At 47.0% G+C, this 20,672-nt stretch overlaps 1 protein-coding gene across 2 annotated transcripts in view; it reads right to left on the bottom strand.

Annotated features, from left to right (window-relative positions):
- CPQ (carboxypeptidase Q) overlaps nt 1-20,672 on the bottom strand; it is a 1,788,882-nt gene that overhangs the window by 303,051 nt on the left and 1,465,159 nt on the right. For both annotated transcript variants that reach the window (XM_069220517.1, XM_069220518.1), the window contains exon 7: nt 20,458-20,659. In XM_069220517.1, coding sequence (XP_069076618.1) covers nt 20,458-20,659 — 202 coding nt within the window. The remainder of the gene's footprint in view (nt 1-20,457; nt 20,660-20,672) is intronic.

Here is a 20,672-nt window from a genome sequence, read left to right as displayed (position 1 = left end):
AAGTCTATGGCGTAGCCATTGTTCACAATGTCCAGCACCCAGCGATCATTGACATCCTCCTGCCAAACGTGAAGAAAGTGTCTCAGCTGACCCCCAACCGGCCCGCTGCCAGACCCACAGTGATTGTCAGGAATCCTTTTTGAGGCCACCCCGACCCAAAGGACCAGACTTCTTAGGAGAAAAACGGGGCTGAAAACAACGCTTCCTGGAAGAAAAAGATTTGGAATCAAACATGGGAGAAGAACGCGAATGCTTCCGCCAACCCTTGCCAGAAGAAGAACCACCTTTTTAAGGCAAGGCGTTGTACCTCTCCTTAAAAGCTTTTGAAAGCATGGAAGGCAACTGATCCCCAAACAAATCGCGACCTTCAAAAGGAAGCCGCAGGAGAGAAGACTTCTCCCCCCGGATCTGCCTTCCACATCCTCAACCAGAGGGACCGAAGAGTCCCAATCAAAGCCCCAGAAGCCAGAGCCGAAGTGCGAACAACATCAGATGACATGTCAGCCAGCAACCTGGCCTGTTGTTCCATAACCGCCAGCAGCTCCGAACACTCAGAACCCTTCTGGACAGCCACCGCAAGTTTGTCAAAATCCTGCACCAAGGACTGGGCAGAATAAGCAGAAAAAATACCAGCTCTGAGGGCTACATTTTCCGCAGCAAAGGCCCTCTTCAGACCCGAATCCACCTTCCTGTCAGTGGCATCAGCAGGAACGCAGTCCTCAGGATTGACTGCCGTCTTGCCAATCAAAGTAGCTAAAATGGAATCCAGCTTAACGGAAGGGGGCAACACCTCCTGCCCCTCCCCCTCCAGTAAGTACAATTTCTGAAGGAAGCGAGGAACCTGAGATTTGTCCACATACTTCGACTCACGGAAAACCATATCCTTAACCGGGCCCAGGAAAGGCATGGCAAACCACAAAGGTGTTTGATACTAAGAGAACATGTGGGAATCAGTCCCAGAAGGCTGAAAAACAGGAAACCCCAAATTGTCCCGAACATGTGTCAGAACATCCCACATCTCCACCCTGGAGACATACTTCCCACCAGAAGAATTAGAAGGGGCATCATCATCTGAGGAAGAGGACCCCTCCGCGGCCCCTCAAAGGACGGGAGGCAGGAGAACGTCCAGGCCTAGGAGCCCCAGCCTGAAGAGCACGAGACACAGCCACCTCAATTATGTCCTGAACCTCTTCCCTGGACATGAGAGGCGCATGAACCCCCAGCACAACCTGGTGCCCACCAGGACTGGTAAGGGGAACCGCAACATCCTCCCCCGAAGAAGAAGAAGAAGAGACAATTCTGCGCCGTTTGGAAGGAACCTGCCTCAACATAATCCAAACATGAAATGTACCCGAGGCCAACAGCATCCAATAAAATAAAGGAGAAACTCCCCCCCCATCCAAAAGCAGCAAATGGAAATAGCACAGTAATTAACCCAAAAACAAGAAAAAAACACGGGCAGAAACGCCCGCCCTACCGTATCCATGAAGATCCACACAACCAGTGAATCAGCCCAGCAGACGCAAGGCAGAGACCCGGAAGTGCAGCCCCTGCCACCAGAGAGCCGGCTGACTCCGTCAGCCGACCTGGAAGAAGCGTCTTCCCAAAGCAGCGCCGCCGACCCATATGAAGATGTGAATGCCGGTGGACCCACCGCTAGGAGCACCACGCCCGCCGAGAGTCAAAACGAGGCCCCCCCAGGCCCGCTGTGGAGGAGGAAGAGAAGGTAAGTCTAGCAACTGGAGGTGACAGGGGAAGGGGGGCTTTTCAAAAGGGAAGGGAGGGGTCTGGGGGGAGGCAGGAAGCCTCACTGGTTGGGTTGGGAAAGGAAGGCGAGGGAGGGAAAGGAGGTAATGTTTATTGCCCTATAGCTGCATGGGTTTTCTGTGCAGGGGTCTCAGTTGGACAATTCTTTGTTGATTTATATGTTAGACTGCTACAAGATGCCAAGTCTTCCAAGTGCCATTCATGATCCTAAGATACCAAAGAAAGATGCATATACGAATCTGTTGACTTTTAGAGTTATCAAGCAGTGCTTCTTTCGTAAGTTTCAGATGCTCACAATTCATGCTGCTACCCCTTTGTCTTGCTGTTACCAGTTCTCCCCTTGTTTCCAGCCAGCAGTTACTAAGAAATGGGCAAGGCTTGTCATTTATAAGATTCTGGATTTCTTGGCCGATGACAGAGTGAAGACATTGACAGAGGTCTTTTCTGGTAATTCTTCGCTAGCAGCCTTGTTTAGTTTCCTCTACAGATAGGTTGTTTCTGTTCTTAATAGTCTTCCCTTATATGACATTTATTGCTCGTCAGGGCTGGCCAAAAAACTGTTTTGTCCAGGGAACGTGAATGACTCTCTGAGCTTCTGGTACAGAGAGGTTCATTTGAAGAATTTTCCTGCCCCATCTAAAATCTGTAACAAATAGTTGAAATGTGATAAGACTGAGATCAATGCTGAGAGATGGGCAAAGTACTTCAAGTATGGCTTTACATTGCTGCGGGGGGATAAATTTAATACTTAATGCATGGTGGCTTTATTATAGCTCGGACTGCAACAAGAAGGTGTTCCAAATCCAAAGGTGAGGGAGACTGGGGACATATGTTTATGACTTGTAAAGTCATTTCTGGGTTTTGGATACAGATTTATGAACAACTTCCACTCACTTAAAATGGGCCATGAGGTTAAACCCACACCAAGTATCATCCTATTTGGCCTCACTCTTCCTGGGCTGAGTGACTGGGGGCCAAGTTTGTTTTTATTTTCATTCTCGTCACCCAGTCTATTAATATGAGCCACAGAAGTCCCCATGGATACCTACATTTGTGGAATTGTCAGTTCACCTGATTAGATACTCTGAAATGGGAGAGTCTTGCATGTTACTAGCCATTTCATGAATTGCTGGCTAGAAGTTTAATATTACGGAAATTGTTAGTGCACTGTTACTTTATGGGTTACATTATAACCTATGAACTGTGGGTTAGATGTTCTAACCTGTAGGAAATGCCATTGCATTGTTACTTTATTGATTGACTTGTGGCTTGTCGTGCTGTGTATATTAATTGCCATGTTATTCCGGATATGGTAAATGTCGAGAAAATTGACCTGTACTGTATCCTAACCAATATTTTAAAAAAATAATAATTTTAAAAAAAGAAGCATGAGCAATGTTTTGGCAAGTTAACATCTCCAAGTTTATCTTGTTCGATGTTGATGACCAAAATTTATCAAGTTGCACAAGATTAGCTGTCGAATTTTTTATGCAAGCAAGGTCATTTATTCCACTTGTGGACATTCTTCGGATTCTCTCACATTCTTTGACAGATAGTTCAAGATAATTGTCAAATATAACATGCAGCTCTTGCAAGGTGCACATTGACTTTGATATCTGTAGAACAGTCTGACCGACCTCTCCGAAATTTAGCATGGATGAAATCTTGACCATTCACAACTAAGACACATAGGCCCTCATTACAATCCTGGAGGTTGGTGATAAAGCGGCGGTAATACCACCAACAGGCCGGCGGTAAAAAAAATTGAATTATGACCACGGCGGAAACCGCCAACACAGACAGCCACTTTAACACACCGACAGCCACGGCAGTAGCAACAAGCACCGCGGCGGTAACCGCCAACAGACAGGCGGAAGACAAGGTTCCGGCCACTGTATTACAGGAGGCCTATCTGCCACCTTTTCCGGGGCGGTACCGACGACAACAAAAGCACGGCGGAAACAGAACACCGAAGTCAAAGCACTCACCTCTGGAGACTCAGGGAACAACCACAACGCCATCGAGCCCGAACTGCAGATCTTCCCCATGCTGGTCTACCTCCTCCTACACCAGGAATACAAATGCCGGCGACGACGACCACGGTGAGTACTGCCACCTAGCACACAGAGGAGGGGGAGGAAAAAGAAAGTGACACACGCACGAAACACACACACACACCCCAGATGCAGTAACATTACATATTCACCACCTACCCCTCAGGAATAATGCAAGGACAAAAGGAAGTGATTAAAATGAGTGTAATAAGATAAAAATCCAGAAAAACGTCCTCAAAATTCAAATCAGTATTTACAGATATACAAATGGAGGGACACTGCCCAGTCCATAACGTCCGTGGCCACAGGGCCTCATCACATAGGCCAAGGCCCCATCATACACCTGCATCAACACGGAGAGAATACTGCTGGGGCATCAGGTCCAAAATACACAGGCACCTCAGGGGGACGGGGAATGGGGGGGTCACTTCAGCCGGAAGATGGTACAACGCCACTTGTCCTGGAGGGGGCAACGTGCCCACAGCTTGGTCCTGGGGAGTGCAAGGCCACAGTCTCTGTAGTAGGTGTTTGCCCACTGCTTGGTCCTGCGGAGTGCAAAGCCACAGTCTCTCTGGAGGGTGGTTTGCCCACTGCTTGGTCCTGGGGAGTGCAAAGCCACAGTCTCTCTAGTGGGTGGTTTGCCCACTGGTTCTGAAGGGGGCCTTGTGCCCAGTGTGCTTCATCCTGGCAAGGATGCAGTGAGTGGATGTCTTCTTTCACTGGTTCTGGAGGGGTCCTTGTGCTCAGAGTGCTTCATCCTGGCAAGGATGTAGTGAGTGGATGCCTTCTTCCACTGGTTCTGCAGGGGGCCTTGTGCCCAGTGTGCTTCATCCTGGCAAGTAGGAGGTGAGTGGATGGCTTCTCACACTGGTTCTGGAGGGGGCCTTGGGCCCAGTGTGCTTCATCCTGGCAAGGATGCAGTGAGTGGATGACTTCGTCCACTGGTTCTGGAGGGGGCCTTGTGCCCTGTGATGCAGATCTTTGAGAGTGTAAGGTCACAGGCTCTCACCTGGGTCTCACACCCACAGGATTTGCAGGGGCCAGGAAGCACTACAGTCCATGGAGGCAGGACTACACACTGCCCGCCGGCGGTGATGGCTGCTCAGTGGTGGCAGTGGCAGGGCTGGTGTCCGGGATGCCAGTGGTGGGGAGAGGCTCCTGTCTGTCCCCTGCACCCTCGGACGGCTGCCCACTGGGGCTGGTGTCAGTGCTGCCAGTGGTGGGAGGCTTCTACCCTTCCCGAGCAGCCTCGGACGGCTGCCCACTGGAGCCGGTGTCAGTGCTGCCAGTGGTGGGGGAAGGCTCCTGTCCATTCCCTGCAGCCTCGGACGGCTGCCCACTGGGGCTGCTGCTGCTGGCAGTGGTGCTGCTGGCAGTGGAGGTGGCGGTGCTGATGGCGGTGCAGATGGCGGTGCAGGTGGCAGTGCTGGCAGTGGTGCTGGTGGCAGTGCTGCCAGTGGTGGGGGGAGGCTCCAGCCCTTCCGCTGCAGCCTCAGATGGCTGCCCACTGGGGCTGCTGCTGCTGGCAGTGGTGCTGGTGTCGGTGCTGCCAGTGGTGTGGGGAGGCTCCAGCCCTTCCCCTGAAGCCTCCGACGGATGAAGCGCCATGGTTGGTTTTGTGAGGTCAGATTCTGTCACAGCACCAGGCCTCCTGTCCCTCCTGCCTGCAGGGGAAGGCTGTTTGCCCTTGCTGTGTGGTGGTGCCTCCTTGCCCCGTGTGGTGGTGCCTCATTGCAATTGCCGTCTGGTGGTGCCTCCTTGCCATCTGGTGGTGCCTCCTTGCCATCTGGGGGTGCCTCCCTCCCATCTGTTGGTGCCACCTTGCCCTTCCCCTTGGCAGCTGGTGCAGGCACACTAACAGTGCTGATGGGTGTCTCCTTGGAGCCTCTCACACCTGCAGTAGCTGCCAAAACTACAGTGGACGTGGTCTGGGTGGCCTAGGTAATGGCCTGGGTTCTGCCCACCCTGGCCCGACGTGAAGGACTGGGGGAGGGGTAGGAAAGAGGTCAACGACGGAGAGGAAAAGCTTCTTAGGGACACTGGGGCAGGAAGAGGGCGAAGGTTTGGGAGTGGAGGAAGAGGGAGTGGTTGTAGGAGGTTTCTGTCTGCTGTGTGCTGTGCATGTGCAGGTGCATGGGCTGGATGGTATTGTGAGGTGGATGGCTGTTGGATGTCTGAGTGCTTCCGTTTGTGTACTTTGGAGGAGGGGGCACAGACACAGTGGGAGAGGACACAGGGGATGTGTGCATGGATGTGGGGGTGGTGCCTGCCAGTGAGGGGCGTGTAGTGATAGGTGTGATGGTGATGGAGGCAGTGGGTATGGATGTGGTGCATGCAGGTGTGAGTGGAGACGCTACTGGGAGGGAGGTGGATGACAAGGAGGAGGGGGACATAGTAGAGGCAGTGGATGTTGTTATGTCAGCATCTGGATAGTGTTTGGATGAGTGCCTGTGGGATGATGTGTGGTGCTTGTTTTTGCCTGAGCCACTCCTGTGTGTTGTCTTGGGTGCATGCTGGTCTGAATGTGGACGTGGGATAGGTTGAGGTTCAGGGGCATGGGATTTGTATGTTGCAAATACCCTGCCAGGCCCTGGATGGCATTTACTATGGTTGACTGCCCAACAGAGATGGATCGCAGGAGGTCAATAGCCTCCTGACTCATGGCAGCAGAGCTAACTGGGGCAGGGCCTGAGGTGCCTGGGGCGAAGGAGATGCCCCCCCTCCTGGGTGAGCAGGCACGGGTAACTCGCTGAGGGGCTGCTGGGAGGGCGATGCTGGTATGGGGGTGGCGGCTGTACCTGTAGTTGGGGTGAGCACAGAGCTGTCCACCACCACTAGGGAGCTTCCATCGGAGGAGGTATCACTTTCAGAACTGTCCTCTCCTGTCTCCGCCGTGGTGCTCCCCTTATCCTCTGTTCCAGTGGTGCACTCACTGTCAGTGGATTCGGCCTCCTGGGCCCTGTGGGATGCAGCTCCATCTGTCACCGGTGCCTCTGCTCCTCCACCAGATGATGCTAATGCACATAAGGAGAGGATGACAAAACAAAAAGGGGGGAAAGAGACACAGGATACACTTGGTCAATGGCAGCAACAACACCACTGTTGGCGCACACGACACACCGGTGACAGCCCTATGCACTAGGCAATGCACTACCAGTCACAATGCCTGTCACCAGGCCATGGACAATAATACCTAACGCCAGTTGCAGCATACCTGAGACCCACAGAGCTCTGTCCAGTAGTAGATGCCCACTAGCTTGTTTAGAGATGGAGTTTATCAGCCCCTGCTCAACATGGAACCTACCCTGCAATGTCCGGCCTGGCCTAGGGGCACCAACAGGTGCACATACCCCACCCAGAGACAACCCCACCACGCACAAGTAGTATATTGGGAAATGTACTCACCCCCTTGTGGCTGCTGTGATGCCCTCAAGCACCCATCCAGCTCTGGATAGGCCACCGCCAGTATGCGGAACATCAGGAGGGTCAGGGTACGATGGGCATCCCTTCCTCATTGGGAGGCCATCCCCAGCAAGGGCCGCCACGGTCTTCCTTGCCCAGCGTCTCAGGTCCTCCCACCATTTGTGACAGTGGGTGCTCCGCCTGCCATAGACCCCCAGGGTCCGCACGTCCTTGGCGATGGCACGCCATATAATCTTTTTCTGATGGGTGCTGACCTGCAGGGAAATAAACATAGAAAGAGGTATCAGTCATACCATACAGTCTATTACACTCATGGCCCACCATAGCCCTCCCATCCCCTTACGCACAGACATTGCCCACCATCCATTCAGCACGCTGCCCAGGACACCTCAACCACCCCCCCTTACATGAGGCCCTCACATAAAGCACTCCATGCATTCATGCCCCATGCATCGTGCTCACAGTGTACTCACCTGTTGGTCTAGAGGCCCATACAGCATTTGGTACTGGGGTAGGACCCCATCCACTAGTCTCTCCAACTCCGCAGCAGTAAAGGCAGGGGCTCTTTCCCCAGTGACACGAGCCATGGTCGGTTCCAGACACAGGTCACAGCAGCACTTGCAGTGTAGGTCCTCTCCTGTAGAAGGTCAGGTAGCAAGTGAGTGAACAGATAGAAAATGGCAGTCAAGTCCGCGGCGGTGCGTACCGTCACCACCAGCGTACATCACCATTGGCTACTGTAACCCATAGGGCCCAATGTTAGCCAATGAGGAGTTGCACACTGGTACTCGACCGCCTCCCGCAATGGTGCAAAACGTCAGCGCCATTACCTCATTTTCACCTGTCCATGCACACAGGACAGGCAGCTGCCATTTCAGGGGGGCAGGCCCTGGCGCCTAACTGCGTCACAGCACACATAGGCACATTTGGGGGCTAAACATCAACATACTATTTGTGTCACAACATGCAATGCACTGTACGTTTAGGAAATGTTGAAAACTGAAGAGATGTTCATCATTTTGCCCCCTATTTTACAACTGCTGCAGATGAATAGGATATGGAGGCATCCCCCTGTGTACAGGCCCCTGGTGGACTTGGCAACAATGGAGGACAGGTACATTATTCTCACCTACAGACTTGATAGAGCCACAATCCAAGAGCTGTGTGCCCAATTGGAGCCAGACCTGGCCTCAGCTATCCGTCACCCCACTGGGATCCCCCCTCTTGTGCAAGTCCTATCTGTGCTCCATTTCTTGGCAACTGGCTCCTTCCAAGTGACAGTGGGCTTGGCAGCAGGAATGTCACAGCCAATGTTCTCAAATGTGCTGACCAGAGTGTTGTCTGCCCTGATTAAACACTTGTGCAGCTACATCGTTTTCCCCCAGGTGGAGGATTTGGCCACAGTGAAAGCTGATTTCTATGTAATGGGACATATCCCCAACATAATTGGGGCGATAGATGGTACACATATTGCCTTTGTCCCCCCTTCCCCCAACAGAATTGAACAGGTTTTCAGAAATAGAAAGAGCTTTCACTCTATGAATGTGCAGATAGTGTGCCTGGCGGACCAGAACATCTCCCATATTAATGCAAAGTATCCTGGGTCTGTGAATGATGTTTTTATCCTGAGGAATAGCAGCATCCCATATATGATGGCTCAACTCCAGAGGCACCGGGTGTGGCTTAATAGGTGAGCCCATGGTCCCCAGTGGATGTTGGTATATGGGTGTGGGGTTGGCCCGAAGGGTTAGTGTCTGGCTAACTGGTATCCCTCGATATTTGCAGGTGACTCTGGTTACCCCAACCTCTCATGGCTACTAACCCCAGTGAGGAATGCCAGGACAAGGTCAGAGGAACATTACAATGAGACACATGGGAGAAAAAGAAGAATTATAGAGCAAACCTTTGGCCTCCTGAAAGCCAGGTTTCGGTGCCTCCATCTAGCAGGTGGTTCCCTGTGCTACTCACCCAAGAAGGTGTGCCAGATCATCGTGGCATGCTGCATGTTGCATAACTTTGCCTTGAGACACCAGGTGCCTTTTCTGCAGGAGGATGAGGCTGGAGATGGGTCTGTGGCAGCAGTGGAGCCTGTGGACAGTGACAAAGATGAGGCAGAGGATGAGGATGTGGACAACAGAACAGCAATCATTCGACAGTACTTCCAGTGACACACAGGTAAGACACTGTAACTTCACCTACCATTGCAGTTTTGTGTTGTAAGTGTTCACTGGCAGGCTGATGTTCCCACTACTATGGCCACTTACTGTACCCTTAGATATGTCTATTCACAGATATATGTGCCCTACTCTGGCTCCTGGTGTATTGACTGCAGCAAAATACAGGTCATATTTAAGTATACATGACTGTACAGTTGAATTGCAATGTCTACAGACTGTGAAACAAATACATAGTTCAATCACTTGGCAGGCTCAATACTTTTATTTTTTACAAGGATGTTTACTCATGTGCTAATAAGTGAATGGGGTATTGCTGTAGGCTGAGGAGTGAGGGTTCTAGGAGAGTCCAGGATAGAGTCCAGTCTATTTGTATCATAGGTGCACTGTCCAAGGCGGCATAGGAAGTGGAGCAATGGTTGTTCAAGGTGGACAGGTTGACAGAGTGGGACACAAGGGTGACAATCAGGAGAGTCTTATTTTCTGGTGTGGGTCTTGGCAATGTTCTCTGGCTTCTGCCTGGATCGCAGGGACTGTTTGTGTGGTGCTTCTTCTTCTGCAGAGGGTGGGGTGTTGGTGGCCTGTTGTTCCTGTGGCGGGCCTCCTGCCCTCTAGCATCAGCAGAGGTGGAGGGCTGTTCATCGGTGTGGCTAGTGTCAGGGGCCCCTTGGTGTGCCACTGCCTCCCTCATGGTGTTGGCCATGTCTGACAGCACCCCTGCAATGGTGACCAGGGTGGTGTGGATGTCCCTCAGGTCCTCCCTGATCCCCAGGTATTGTCCCTCCTACAGCCGCTGGGTCTCCTGCAACTTGGCCAGTATCTGGCCCATCGTCTCCTGGGAATGGTGGTATGCTCCCAGGATGTTGTTAAGTGTCTCCTGGAGAGTCAGTTCCCTGGGCCTGTCCTCCCCCTGTCACACAGCAGTCCTCCCAGCTTCCTGTCGTCCTGTGCCTCTGTCCCGTGAACCATGTGCCCACTGCCACTGACCCCAGGTCCCTCATCGTCCTGTGTTTGTGGGATTGCCTGGGGTCCCTGTAGTAGTGGACAAACTGCTGATTTACGTGTCCTGGGGACAGAGGTACGGGCCCCCTGGGTGGGTGCTGTGGTGGTGTTTCCTGAGGGGGGATGCTCTGTGGTGGTATGGGACTGTGCCTGGGTAACCAACTGTTTGGAGGTCCCTGATGGGCCAGGTAGTTCATCCAGATCCAGGCGAGCAGAGCTGCTGTCATCACTGTGGGCCTCTTCTGGGGGGAACTGGATGTTGCTGGCACCTCCTCTCTGGTGACGTTGGATGTGGGGACCTGTGGGGATGTAAATGCAGTGTTATTGTTTCTGTGTGTGTCATCTTGTGCATGGGTGTGTTGCCCGGTATGGTTGTGATTGTCCTGTCAGCTTTGCCTTGTGTGAGTAGTTATTTTGTGGGCTGGGTGATTCGCTCTAATGTGCATGCTTTAGTGATGGGTGTCCAGGCAGGTCTGTGAGGGGTGTCCATGCATTGGTGGTGCATGCAGGGCTTGGTATTGTGATGGGTGGGGTGTGATGGTGGGGTGTATGTGAGGTGGTGGTGTGATGGGGTGAGGGTAGGGGTGGGGTTATGTGATGGCATGCAGGTAGGGGGTGATAGTAATAGAGATTTGACTTACTAGAGTCCAGTCTTCCTGTTACTCCTGCCAGGCCCTCAGGATGCATGATTGCCAAGACTTGCTCTTCCCATGTTGTTAGTTGTGGGGGAGGAGGTGGGGGTCCACTGCCAGTCCTCTGTACTATATGGTGTCTTGCTACCACGGAACGTACCTTCCCCCGTAGGTCATTCCACCTCTTCCTGATGTCATCCCTGGTTCTTGGGTGCTGTCCTAGGGAGTTGACCCTGTCCACGATTCTCCGCCATAGCTTCATCTTCCTAGCGATGGATGTCTGCTGCACCTGTGTGCCGAATAGCTGTGGCTCTACCCGGATGATTTCCTCCATCAAGACCCTTAGCTCCTCCTCTAAGAACGTGGGGTTTCTTTGTGGTGCATTGGGTGTAGTGTGAGTGGTGTGTGTGAGGGTGTGTAGGGTGATGTGTTGGGGTGTGTGCTGTGAGGTGCATCGATGGTGTATGGGTGATGATGTTCTGTGGCTCTGGTTGTGTGGGTGCTCTTGCTGTATCTCTCTAGTGGCACTTTTTGTTAGTCGTAAAGAGATGTGGGGATTGTGTGTGTTTTATAGTGTTGTGGGTGTGTGGGTGTGGTGGGTGTATGTGTGTCCGGTGTGTGTTATTCAAATTGAGCAATGTAGTATGGTTTTGTTTGTATTTTGAGCGCGGCGGTGTGTACCGCCAATGGTTTACCGCTCTTGAATGTCCACCACGGTGATTCGTGGGTCATAATGCTGTGGGCGTAGTTCTGTTGGCGTAACGGTGTGGATATTGTTACAGCCAGTTTCTCACTGACCTTTGGGCTAGCGGACTTGTGTGTGTGTCTGTATAGTGACGGATTGCTATGTGTTGGTCATATTATTGGCGGCAGTTGGCATGGCAGTAAGCAGGACTTACCGCCAATGACATAATGAGGGCCATAGTCCACAACAACAGCAGTTTTCAATGAAGACACCTTTTCAAATTGAAATTCTTCAGTTGAAAGCTTTTTTTAGCTCTTATGGGATGTATGAGATTGTGCTTCACTGGTTTGGTTGCAGCATCTCCATCAAATAATGTGTTTGTTGGAAGAAGATCATGCAACAGAATATCCTTGACAAATTCACCCCTTTCCTTTGCTACATTCATCTCTATGTGTTTGTGAAAACTGTGTTTTTTGTAACCTGTTTTGTAGCGATGATTGTACAAAACTGTTACTATGGCAATTAAAGCGTGGAAGTTTAGCTTTATTGATTATGTCAAACAGCTTTTTCTCTTTCAGTACAAATCTCTCCTGCTTCAGTTCTACGTATAGTTTCAGTCCATGTTTCAGGACATCTAGTAGACGTGTCTTTATATTGTTATCCACATATTATTTGGCCACAAAGCTGTATAGTCGCACAGGTTCAGTCATTTCAAAGGGGTTTCCTTGCTATTGCATAAAATGAAGAAGGCTGTCAATAACACATTCCCCGCTCTTTCCCGCAGGTTCGTGGTGAGGAACAGTTCCTTGATGATCCACTAATTTTGAATTTGTCCTCTCTGAAAACATTGGAAATAGAAAGGACTTCATGGTAAATTAGCTGCCATTGAGCCACATAATCACATTTACGTTTGTGACCAACAACTCCCCTGAAGCTTTTCTGTGATCTCTGGATCGTATGTTCCAGTTTCATATCTGGAGCCACAGCATTGAACATTCCCTCCCTCTAAGTCTTTCACCACAAAATGTCTTTCAATTAATTTTCTGCAGAGGTATGGCTTTTCCAACTCTAACTTCTTCACTCTTTCCAAATACCAGCACCCATATCTCAGATACTTTATAAAATCGAATTTATGAACAACAGTAATCAGTGACTCTACAGTCTTCACATGCAGCACCCAATCACCATCTCAATCAGAATGTGCCAAGAATTTCACTGGAGCTATCATGTGTGTCAAACATTTCCCGAGTACTTGCAAAGTTCTCATTTTTCTTCACATTCTTTGACAAACTCTACAAACTTGGTTTTCTGATTTTGAACTGAGTGTAAAGAACCTTGGCTGGCTCACCATTATGTCTTTTGAATGAAGTGCACTCTGTGCCTTGTTACCTTCTGAGATAAGATATGCAAATCCTAATTTGTCATTCTTGTTCCAGAAAGCATTCCAACAAAATGTTTCTATAGTCCCAGATATGATGAGCATACCTTGTGACAAATGAACATATTGAGTTTCGCTCAATACTGACTGGACAGTTGTGTTTCCAAAGTTTCAGCCTTATTAAGTGCATCGCCTATACCATATCCACTGATATAACTTCCTGCACACTGCAACACAACTTCTGTCATATGGAAAATGCCCATCACTGGATAAAGATCATCAAGTTCTACTAGATTGCTCATTCAAGTGTCAGCTACAATATGGAAAACACCTTCATCGCAGAAAAGTGGCAGGATAGGCTGGCCTTCAAGCTGAGCATTCACATTTTGGATTTTTTTTAGAGCTGTGTATACTGTTGCGTAGATTGTAACTGAGATGGTATTACTGGTAAAATCCCAACCTTCTTCAGTGGGATGGTATTCTTGGAGACCAGGGCATGAATTCCAGCCCACAGAGGAACTGGCTTTTCTTCATCCGTCAGTCCGCACAGAATAATCAATATGATAAATTCAGTTAAATCAGCTTTGCAGCCGCAGCATCAGGAACAACAAGATACATGTCCTCAGCCACTTTGAAACTTTCTGGTAGACTGGCACATGTTGATGGTTTGTAGTGATTTTGCACACATTGGCAAGGCAGTTGGATTATAAGTTTGCATCTTCGTTTGTTTATGCCTACTGCTGACACAGCTTGTTTTCCAGCACCTACTTCATTGATACAGACTTGAAAAAGCACCATGGAAGTATCATGCATGCTGGTTGTTCCAGACAAAGAAGAGCTGTCTTCAAAATCAAGATGATCAAGAGCAGCAATTGTAAAGCCTTTTCTGGTAAAGTGACTTGGAAGTGGTGTGCTGTCGGATTCACAAGATTTTACAGCATGAACTGCTAACAAGTTCCTGCTCCGTACTATGGGGGTCATTACGACCTCGGCGGTCTTTTCCCAAGACTGCCGAGGTACCGCCGTGCTGAAGACCGCCAGTGGCGCCCATGGATCCCGTCCCCTCCCGGAGGATCAAGGAACAAGGTAAGTTGATCGTTAGTTAGGGAAGGGGTTTTGGGGTGTTGTGTGTTGTGTGCGTGCATGGGGGTGTGAGAGTGTAGAGGGGGTGAGTGAGTGAGTGTATGCATGCGGGGGGTGTTGTGTGTATGGGAAATGTGTGTGGGTCGGACGGTGTGCATGTCTGTTTGTATGTGTGCGGGTATGTGTTGTCGGGGTGTATCTGTGCATGTAGGGGTGTGTATATGTGCATGTTGGGGGTGTGTGCGTGTAGGGGTGTGTATATGTGCATGTTCGGGGTCGGGTGGGAAGGGGGTTTGTGCCACCTTTGGGGGGTGGCAGGGGGGTGGGGATGTGGGAGGAGGATTTGTGGGGGGTAGCGGGGGTGGGGGAGACTCCTATCAGTGCCAGGGAAGGAATTCCCTGGCACTGATAGTGCCTACCACTATGGATCTCATGGGGGTGCCCAATCACCCAAGATCCATGGCGGTATGCAGGGTCCTGATACCGTTGGCGGTCTAGTGACGACCGCCATGCTGGAGACCGCAATCTCCAGCCCAGCGGTCTTCACCGCCATGGCGGTCGGAATGGTGAAGTGGCAGATGACCGCGGTGGTAACCGCTGCGGTCATAATTCCATCTTTTTTTCCGCCGGCCTGTTTGCGGTCTTACCGCCGCATTACCACCGACCACCAGGGTCGTAATGACCCCGTATTTCTTTTTAACTTGTTGGTACACCAATCCCATTCACTGAAGTGATTAGCTCTCTATTTATTCACTTGTCATAGATTATTTGATTGTTTGGGCAGCCATCATGTGTAGCAGAGTTTTCTTTTTGCTGTGATGTAATTCATAAAACATGATTTGGAAAAGAGAGTGCATTTGCACAGCATATGCCTGTCTGTTCATGGGATTGTCTTCCACTTCTTCGCTTATCTCTTCAAAGCCATCATCAATGTTGTCAGCTTCTGTCACGAACTCAAGAACTCTAGTTTATCACAGTTTTGCTTTGCTGATATTAAACAATGATGTAAAAATGTTAAGAGAACATCAGGCATTCTTGATGACTCCCATGATTTGCAGAGCTCTGGGGCATCACAAAATTTGTCATTAAGTCCAAAATCTAAATCTTTCAGGACATTTCTTAAACTGGCTCCTGTGGATTTCACTGCATCCTGTGATCTTATTTTGGCAGCAAGAACTTCAGGAGTCAAATCAGCTGAGAACACCATAAGTGGCTCATTCTTTTTATTAGACTGACAAAAATGAATTCTGCCATTGTACATTCTCACCAGAAAAATATTTATTTCATTATTATGGATCAATCTAGTTTAATCAATGTCGACCATTATTTCAATGATCTCACTGAATGTGAACGCATAGCCGGTACTCAAAAATGGCTTTAAAACGTAATTTTCATTTTCAAAGAGTGCAAACTTAACTGAAGGATGGTGGTTATGTTGCTGCTGGGATTTCTTTGTACATTCATATATTCAAATGTATGCACCCATGCAATTTGGGTGGGCATACAAATCTGCTGCGAATACATTCACCTTGCTGCTCAGATCAGCTACTCAGCTGAACACTTCATATTGGAAGAAATTAGCTGCAGATAAAAACATGTTTGCCCTTTGAGACACATACTCTGTACTTTGTTCTTTTGTCAAGCCATTTAGCCCTTTTTCTGGTAAACCACAGATAACACATTGAAGATACTTTACTTTCTGATCAGTTGTTGGAGGTGGACGAGAGGTAGCCATTGATCTTCTAAGTGGATGGGCCTTGGGTTTGGGTGTCGTCGCTTTCTCAGAAAACTTGGATTCTTGTTGCGATTCACTGGTTTCTGCTATTTTATGACAATTTTTTCCAGGCTTTTTTCCATTGCATACAACTTGTAGCACGTATTGTTACAATGATAAAATATTTGATCCTTTCCACCCATCAGTTTCAATCTTTTGTGAACTTAATTTTGCCGCATTTCTGCAGCATCTCGAACACTATTCTGTCCAGCCGCAGTTGATGTTAGGTCTTATTTCGGATTAGTCTGGCATGTAAAACAGTTTCCTTTGTTGAGAGAGTCCTCAGATTTTGTTGTTAGCAACCCTCTGTCAGGAGGTAAAGATTCTGTGCTACCACCTACTTTACTCATGTTTACAAATTTATATCACTGGAAAACCTGAAACAAAAACAATTTTAAAACAAATGACCAATATGATGGCTAAAACACATCATTATAGAGCCGTCGTTTTGGGAACTTGTGGAAGGGTTGCTCTGAGGATTTATTTTCTGTCTCTATAAGACTACCTAATCCCCAAAACCTATGTTCTGACACCAAAATTAAGTATACAGGTTTCATGGTTGCTGGAACACATCCACCATTTTTAAAAATGTCATCCAGAAAAAATCGGCCCAGATTAGCAATGTCTGTCCAAGCTAAATTACTTCTCTAATGATACAAAAAATACAAATCAAAAATAAAAATCTCTGGACAAACAATTTTTTACAGAGGTATATTAAGGGGTCAGGACTACTACCGTCAGCACCAACCCACTGGAATATGCAAAAAACAGCACAAGGACTTAAGACTGTTTTCTGCTCACTATTACAATGGGTGTAAGAAAAAAAGTGAGGAACCTGTGGGGAATGTAATCTGCACCTGAGTATAATTCATACTTCTGCCACAGCTAACTGGGGTCTATCCTAAATAGGGTCGCCGGGGTGGGAGACAGCACAGAGAGGAGGGAGGGGTGTAGCGCACTCAGGGAAATCTTGATCAGGGCTATCACTCAGTATTTACAATTAAACTGTATATTGTTTGTTTTTTTAAATGTGATTAAGAATATTGTTTTCAAAAAGGCAAATAGTGGGCTTGATATCACAGCTTATTACGGGATTGTGTCTGTTGGCTGATCGTTGAATCCTAAGCTTGTGCTCCCTCCTTGAGAAGCCCATGACTGCTTGCCATTGCTACCCTCATAGACGAATATGAAAAGGGTTGTACTTAGCCCAGTTTGTGAACCCAGAGCAGGAGGAAAACCGGGACCTCAGTGGAAAATGAAATTATCCACCAAAGTTGGGGCCCAGTAGTAATTGTCTGCCTTGTGGCCCCTAAATAAAGTCTGACACCTGTTTACTCCTGAGAGGTGCTGGTACTCTCCCCTTTTAAGTTTTGCACCCATGTTAAGACGTGCTGTTAGTCTCAATTTAAAATGAAATAAGTGCAGTATCTAAATATCTGCCCTTTCAAAGCTCTTAACTTTATGTTTATTAGATTTGCAGAGCAGCATACGCAATCAGAAGCATCTTAATGTTAATTAATTAAAAGAACAATGGAAATCTTGGACTTGATCCATGCAGATGTAGAAGGCAGATAGAAAATATGAAGTGGTGCCCGTCTGTAAAGGGCTCCATCCATTTCAAAGCTTTCGAAATATTACAAAATGACCAATGAGTAGCCAGAGCCTGGATCCTAGTGTCATCCTAACATCATTTAGTAATGGATGTTGCAATTTGAACTGTTTGGGAAGTTCTACGTAAATACAAATACGATATTCTGTATTCATTTTCATGCTATTGCTTATACATAGACAGGAGCAAATTAATAAACTGTACAAATCACATTTGAAAATGATGATTCTTCATTATAGGATGAATAGGATATGTAAAAAATAATATGTGATCAAACACTACTCTAGGTGACAAATGACAACACCTTGATTGAATTTAGTGTTATAAAATGGATACATGGGTTAGGATGGCACCAAGTGCAAGGATAAAAATAAGCAATGCATTAAGTCATTGATTATCTGTATGCAGACTTTCACATTTCACAAATAGAGGAAAGGGAGCACAATGGGGATAAAGTATTTAAATAAAGAAATTGATAAATGCAAGTATCACACTTATTGTATTTGTTTTATTTATGGTTTATATATTTTGGAGAATGTATTGATAGATTTATAGCAATAACAAAATATATCTATATATTTTTTAGCAAAGAAGCAACACAAAATACTAATGTATACCTACAGGCAATACCACTTACCTAAGTGTATTCAAATAATGGCTAGAATGACATGTAGCTTTTCTGCCATAAATGTTTTTTATTTGTCAGCGGAGATATAAGGACCTAAATCCTCAAACATAAAAATATATTGTATCTTTATATCAATTAATTGATCAGCTCATGCCTTATATTTTTTTGGGAACAATCTGCTTCACTGCTGAGCCATGCCTCTTTCTTATAGGAACTGGGTCTCACTGTCCATTTGTACCTATGTGCCTCAAGGTTCAAAATCCACCAAGGATACCTCCTTGCTGAGAAGGATGCTGAATCATTCTTAAAAAAAAATCCCTTGTCTGATCTACCTAAATTTCCAGTCAGCTGTGGAGAACACATTTTGAAGATCTATCAAGTGACCCAATATAAAATGTTTAGTACTTAATTCTCCGGAAAAGTATTAATTAGAAGGACCCCTCTTAACTTAGTCTTGCATAGTAATACTCCAGAAGCATGCCAGCACAGAAGTACCTGATTTAAGCCTTTAATGCATTCACACTATTATACATCTAATGCCTGAAAAGCACTCAAAACACTGATGAATCTAGTGTGATAGTTAACGAAAGAGTATATTTACATGACAAATGTCAAAGCCCTACTGAGAGGATCCCGTTGAAAGCTGTAAGAATCCAAAACATTTTGTAGAAATCATCTCACCCACAGTTTATCATAGCATTCTTAGGATGCCCGATGTAAGAACCACAATAGCTGCAATCTAAACAATGGCACTAATTTCATGTAATCTAATTTATTTAAGGATAAGAAATTTGGTAATGCCATAATAGAAATGAGACACGGCGGCTGAGCAGTTGTCCATACCCTACGATATTATTGTGGTGAATAACTGTAAATGTGTATTTGTCCTTCATTCCTAAATCTTTAAATGTTTTACTCAATGTAGATCTCACCCCAATCAACAGTACTGATCGTGTTTGAGGTGGTACAATCTTTCTCACCCTATGTGAAGACCTATAAAAATGTTTGTTTGTCTTTGCTGACGCTGTACATATCAATGATTTTAAGACTATCAAATCTTTGTTTATCCACCTTGGCTCTAAACCAACACTGTGGTTTCTCACCAATCAGCAGTATTGTTCCTGTTGTGGTTACCAATTTTTGGCATTACCAAATGATTTCTTCATATTAGAAGAGACTCACCTATCAGTGCAAAGCTAAATAATTGTTTTAATTAAAACCATACAAGCCTTTTTTAATCTTAAGTGTGTGACTACAGGGAGTACCTCCCCAATCTGACAAGCAATCTTGAACCTACCCTAAAGTTAGGGTAAGTCATATATGCTTGTGAGTGATAAAATGCACTTTCATGTTGACAAGTGGGGTGTCTTTCTTTGCCGTGAAAAACAGTCTGTAGTTCATGATTACACCATTAGAGTGCCTTGAGATGTGCAGTTTCTACAAGTTAGAGGTGAGTAACCCAGTTTATTTTAATGGTTTATTTAATATATTATATATAATGATTGTTTGTCATTTCAACCGAAATGATCCTGCCAGTGTTGTATGACGAATGAAAAACATGTATGAGAGCACTAAGCCACATGCCAGTGCACGAATATGAAGGCAGGTAGGGTTTATAGGAGCCCCGACAGAGAACGATGACCCATATAGGCTGTAATTGCAGAAGAAAAACGGTTGCCACAATTTCCAAGATAAAGAAACGCTACACTTCATCAAATATCCAAACTGGTTGATTCTTTAATCATACTAGGGTACCTGATAAGTAAAGGATACTTCTTGAGCATACCTTAAGATATTTTATGATACATCTGGATCCCTGCTATATTCCAATATTCATTTATATAAGAACTCCCAGCACTGGTTGAGTCCGCCGAGGTGGTATTTACGTACCTTGGTTGTGGAGAGAGTGTCCATGATGAAGCATGCCATAATAAGTGATGGGTGAGGTGATTTCTCCAAAATGTTTTGGATTCCTGCAGGTTTCAACAGGATCCTCTCAGTAAGGCCTCCTCATTTGCTGTGTAAATGTTTTTGTTTGTTGGAAGGTTATGCCTAGTTTCACTGCATCTATCTCCCCATCTGTGTGTCTATAGTTAAGGAAGAAGAACATTCCCTTGCTTCACTTTCCTGCCATCTTTCTAAAAGATGAAGCGTCCAAATGTTTTTCATATGAAAAAGATGGATTGAACCTATTATTACTTTATTCTTCTATGGAGCGACTAGGAGGGTAGTTTGTTGTTGGTCTCACCTGGTACACCGGCTTGCATCCAGTACGCAATGTCCGTTCCTTCAGCATTGTCATAAAGGTTTGTAACGTTGATGGGCTGCAGGAGCTTCATAATTTCTTTCATGATGTCCCGGGCTTTTTCGCTTCCGGAAAATTGTATGCCCACCGGCAGGAAAGTGCCTATGTCAGACTCCATCACAAGGTCGAAGTTCGAGATATTGACCTGGAAATGTGAA

The sequence above is a fragment of the Pleurodeles waltl genome, chromosome 2_2 (genome assembly GCF_031143425.1).
Source record: "Pleurodeles waltl isolate 20211129_DDA chromosome 2_2, aPleWal1.hap1.20221129, whole genome shotgun sequence".
Taxonomy (NCBI): domain Eukaryota; kingdom Metazoa; phylum Chordata; class Amphibia; order Caudata; family Salamandridae; genus Pleurodeles; species Pleurodeles waltl.
Note: the sequence above shows the minus strand (reverse complement) of the source record. Positions and strands in the feature narration are given on the sequence as shown.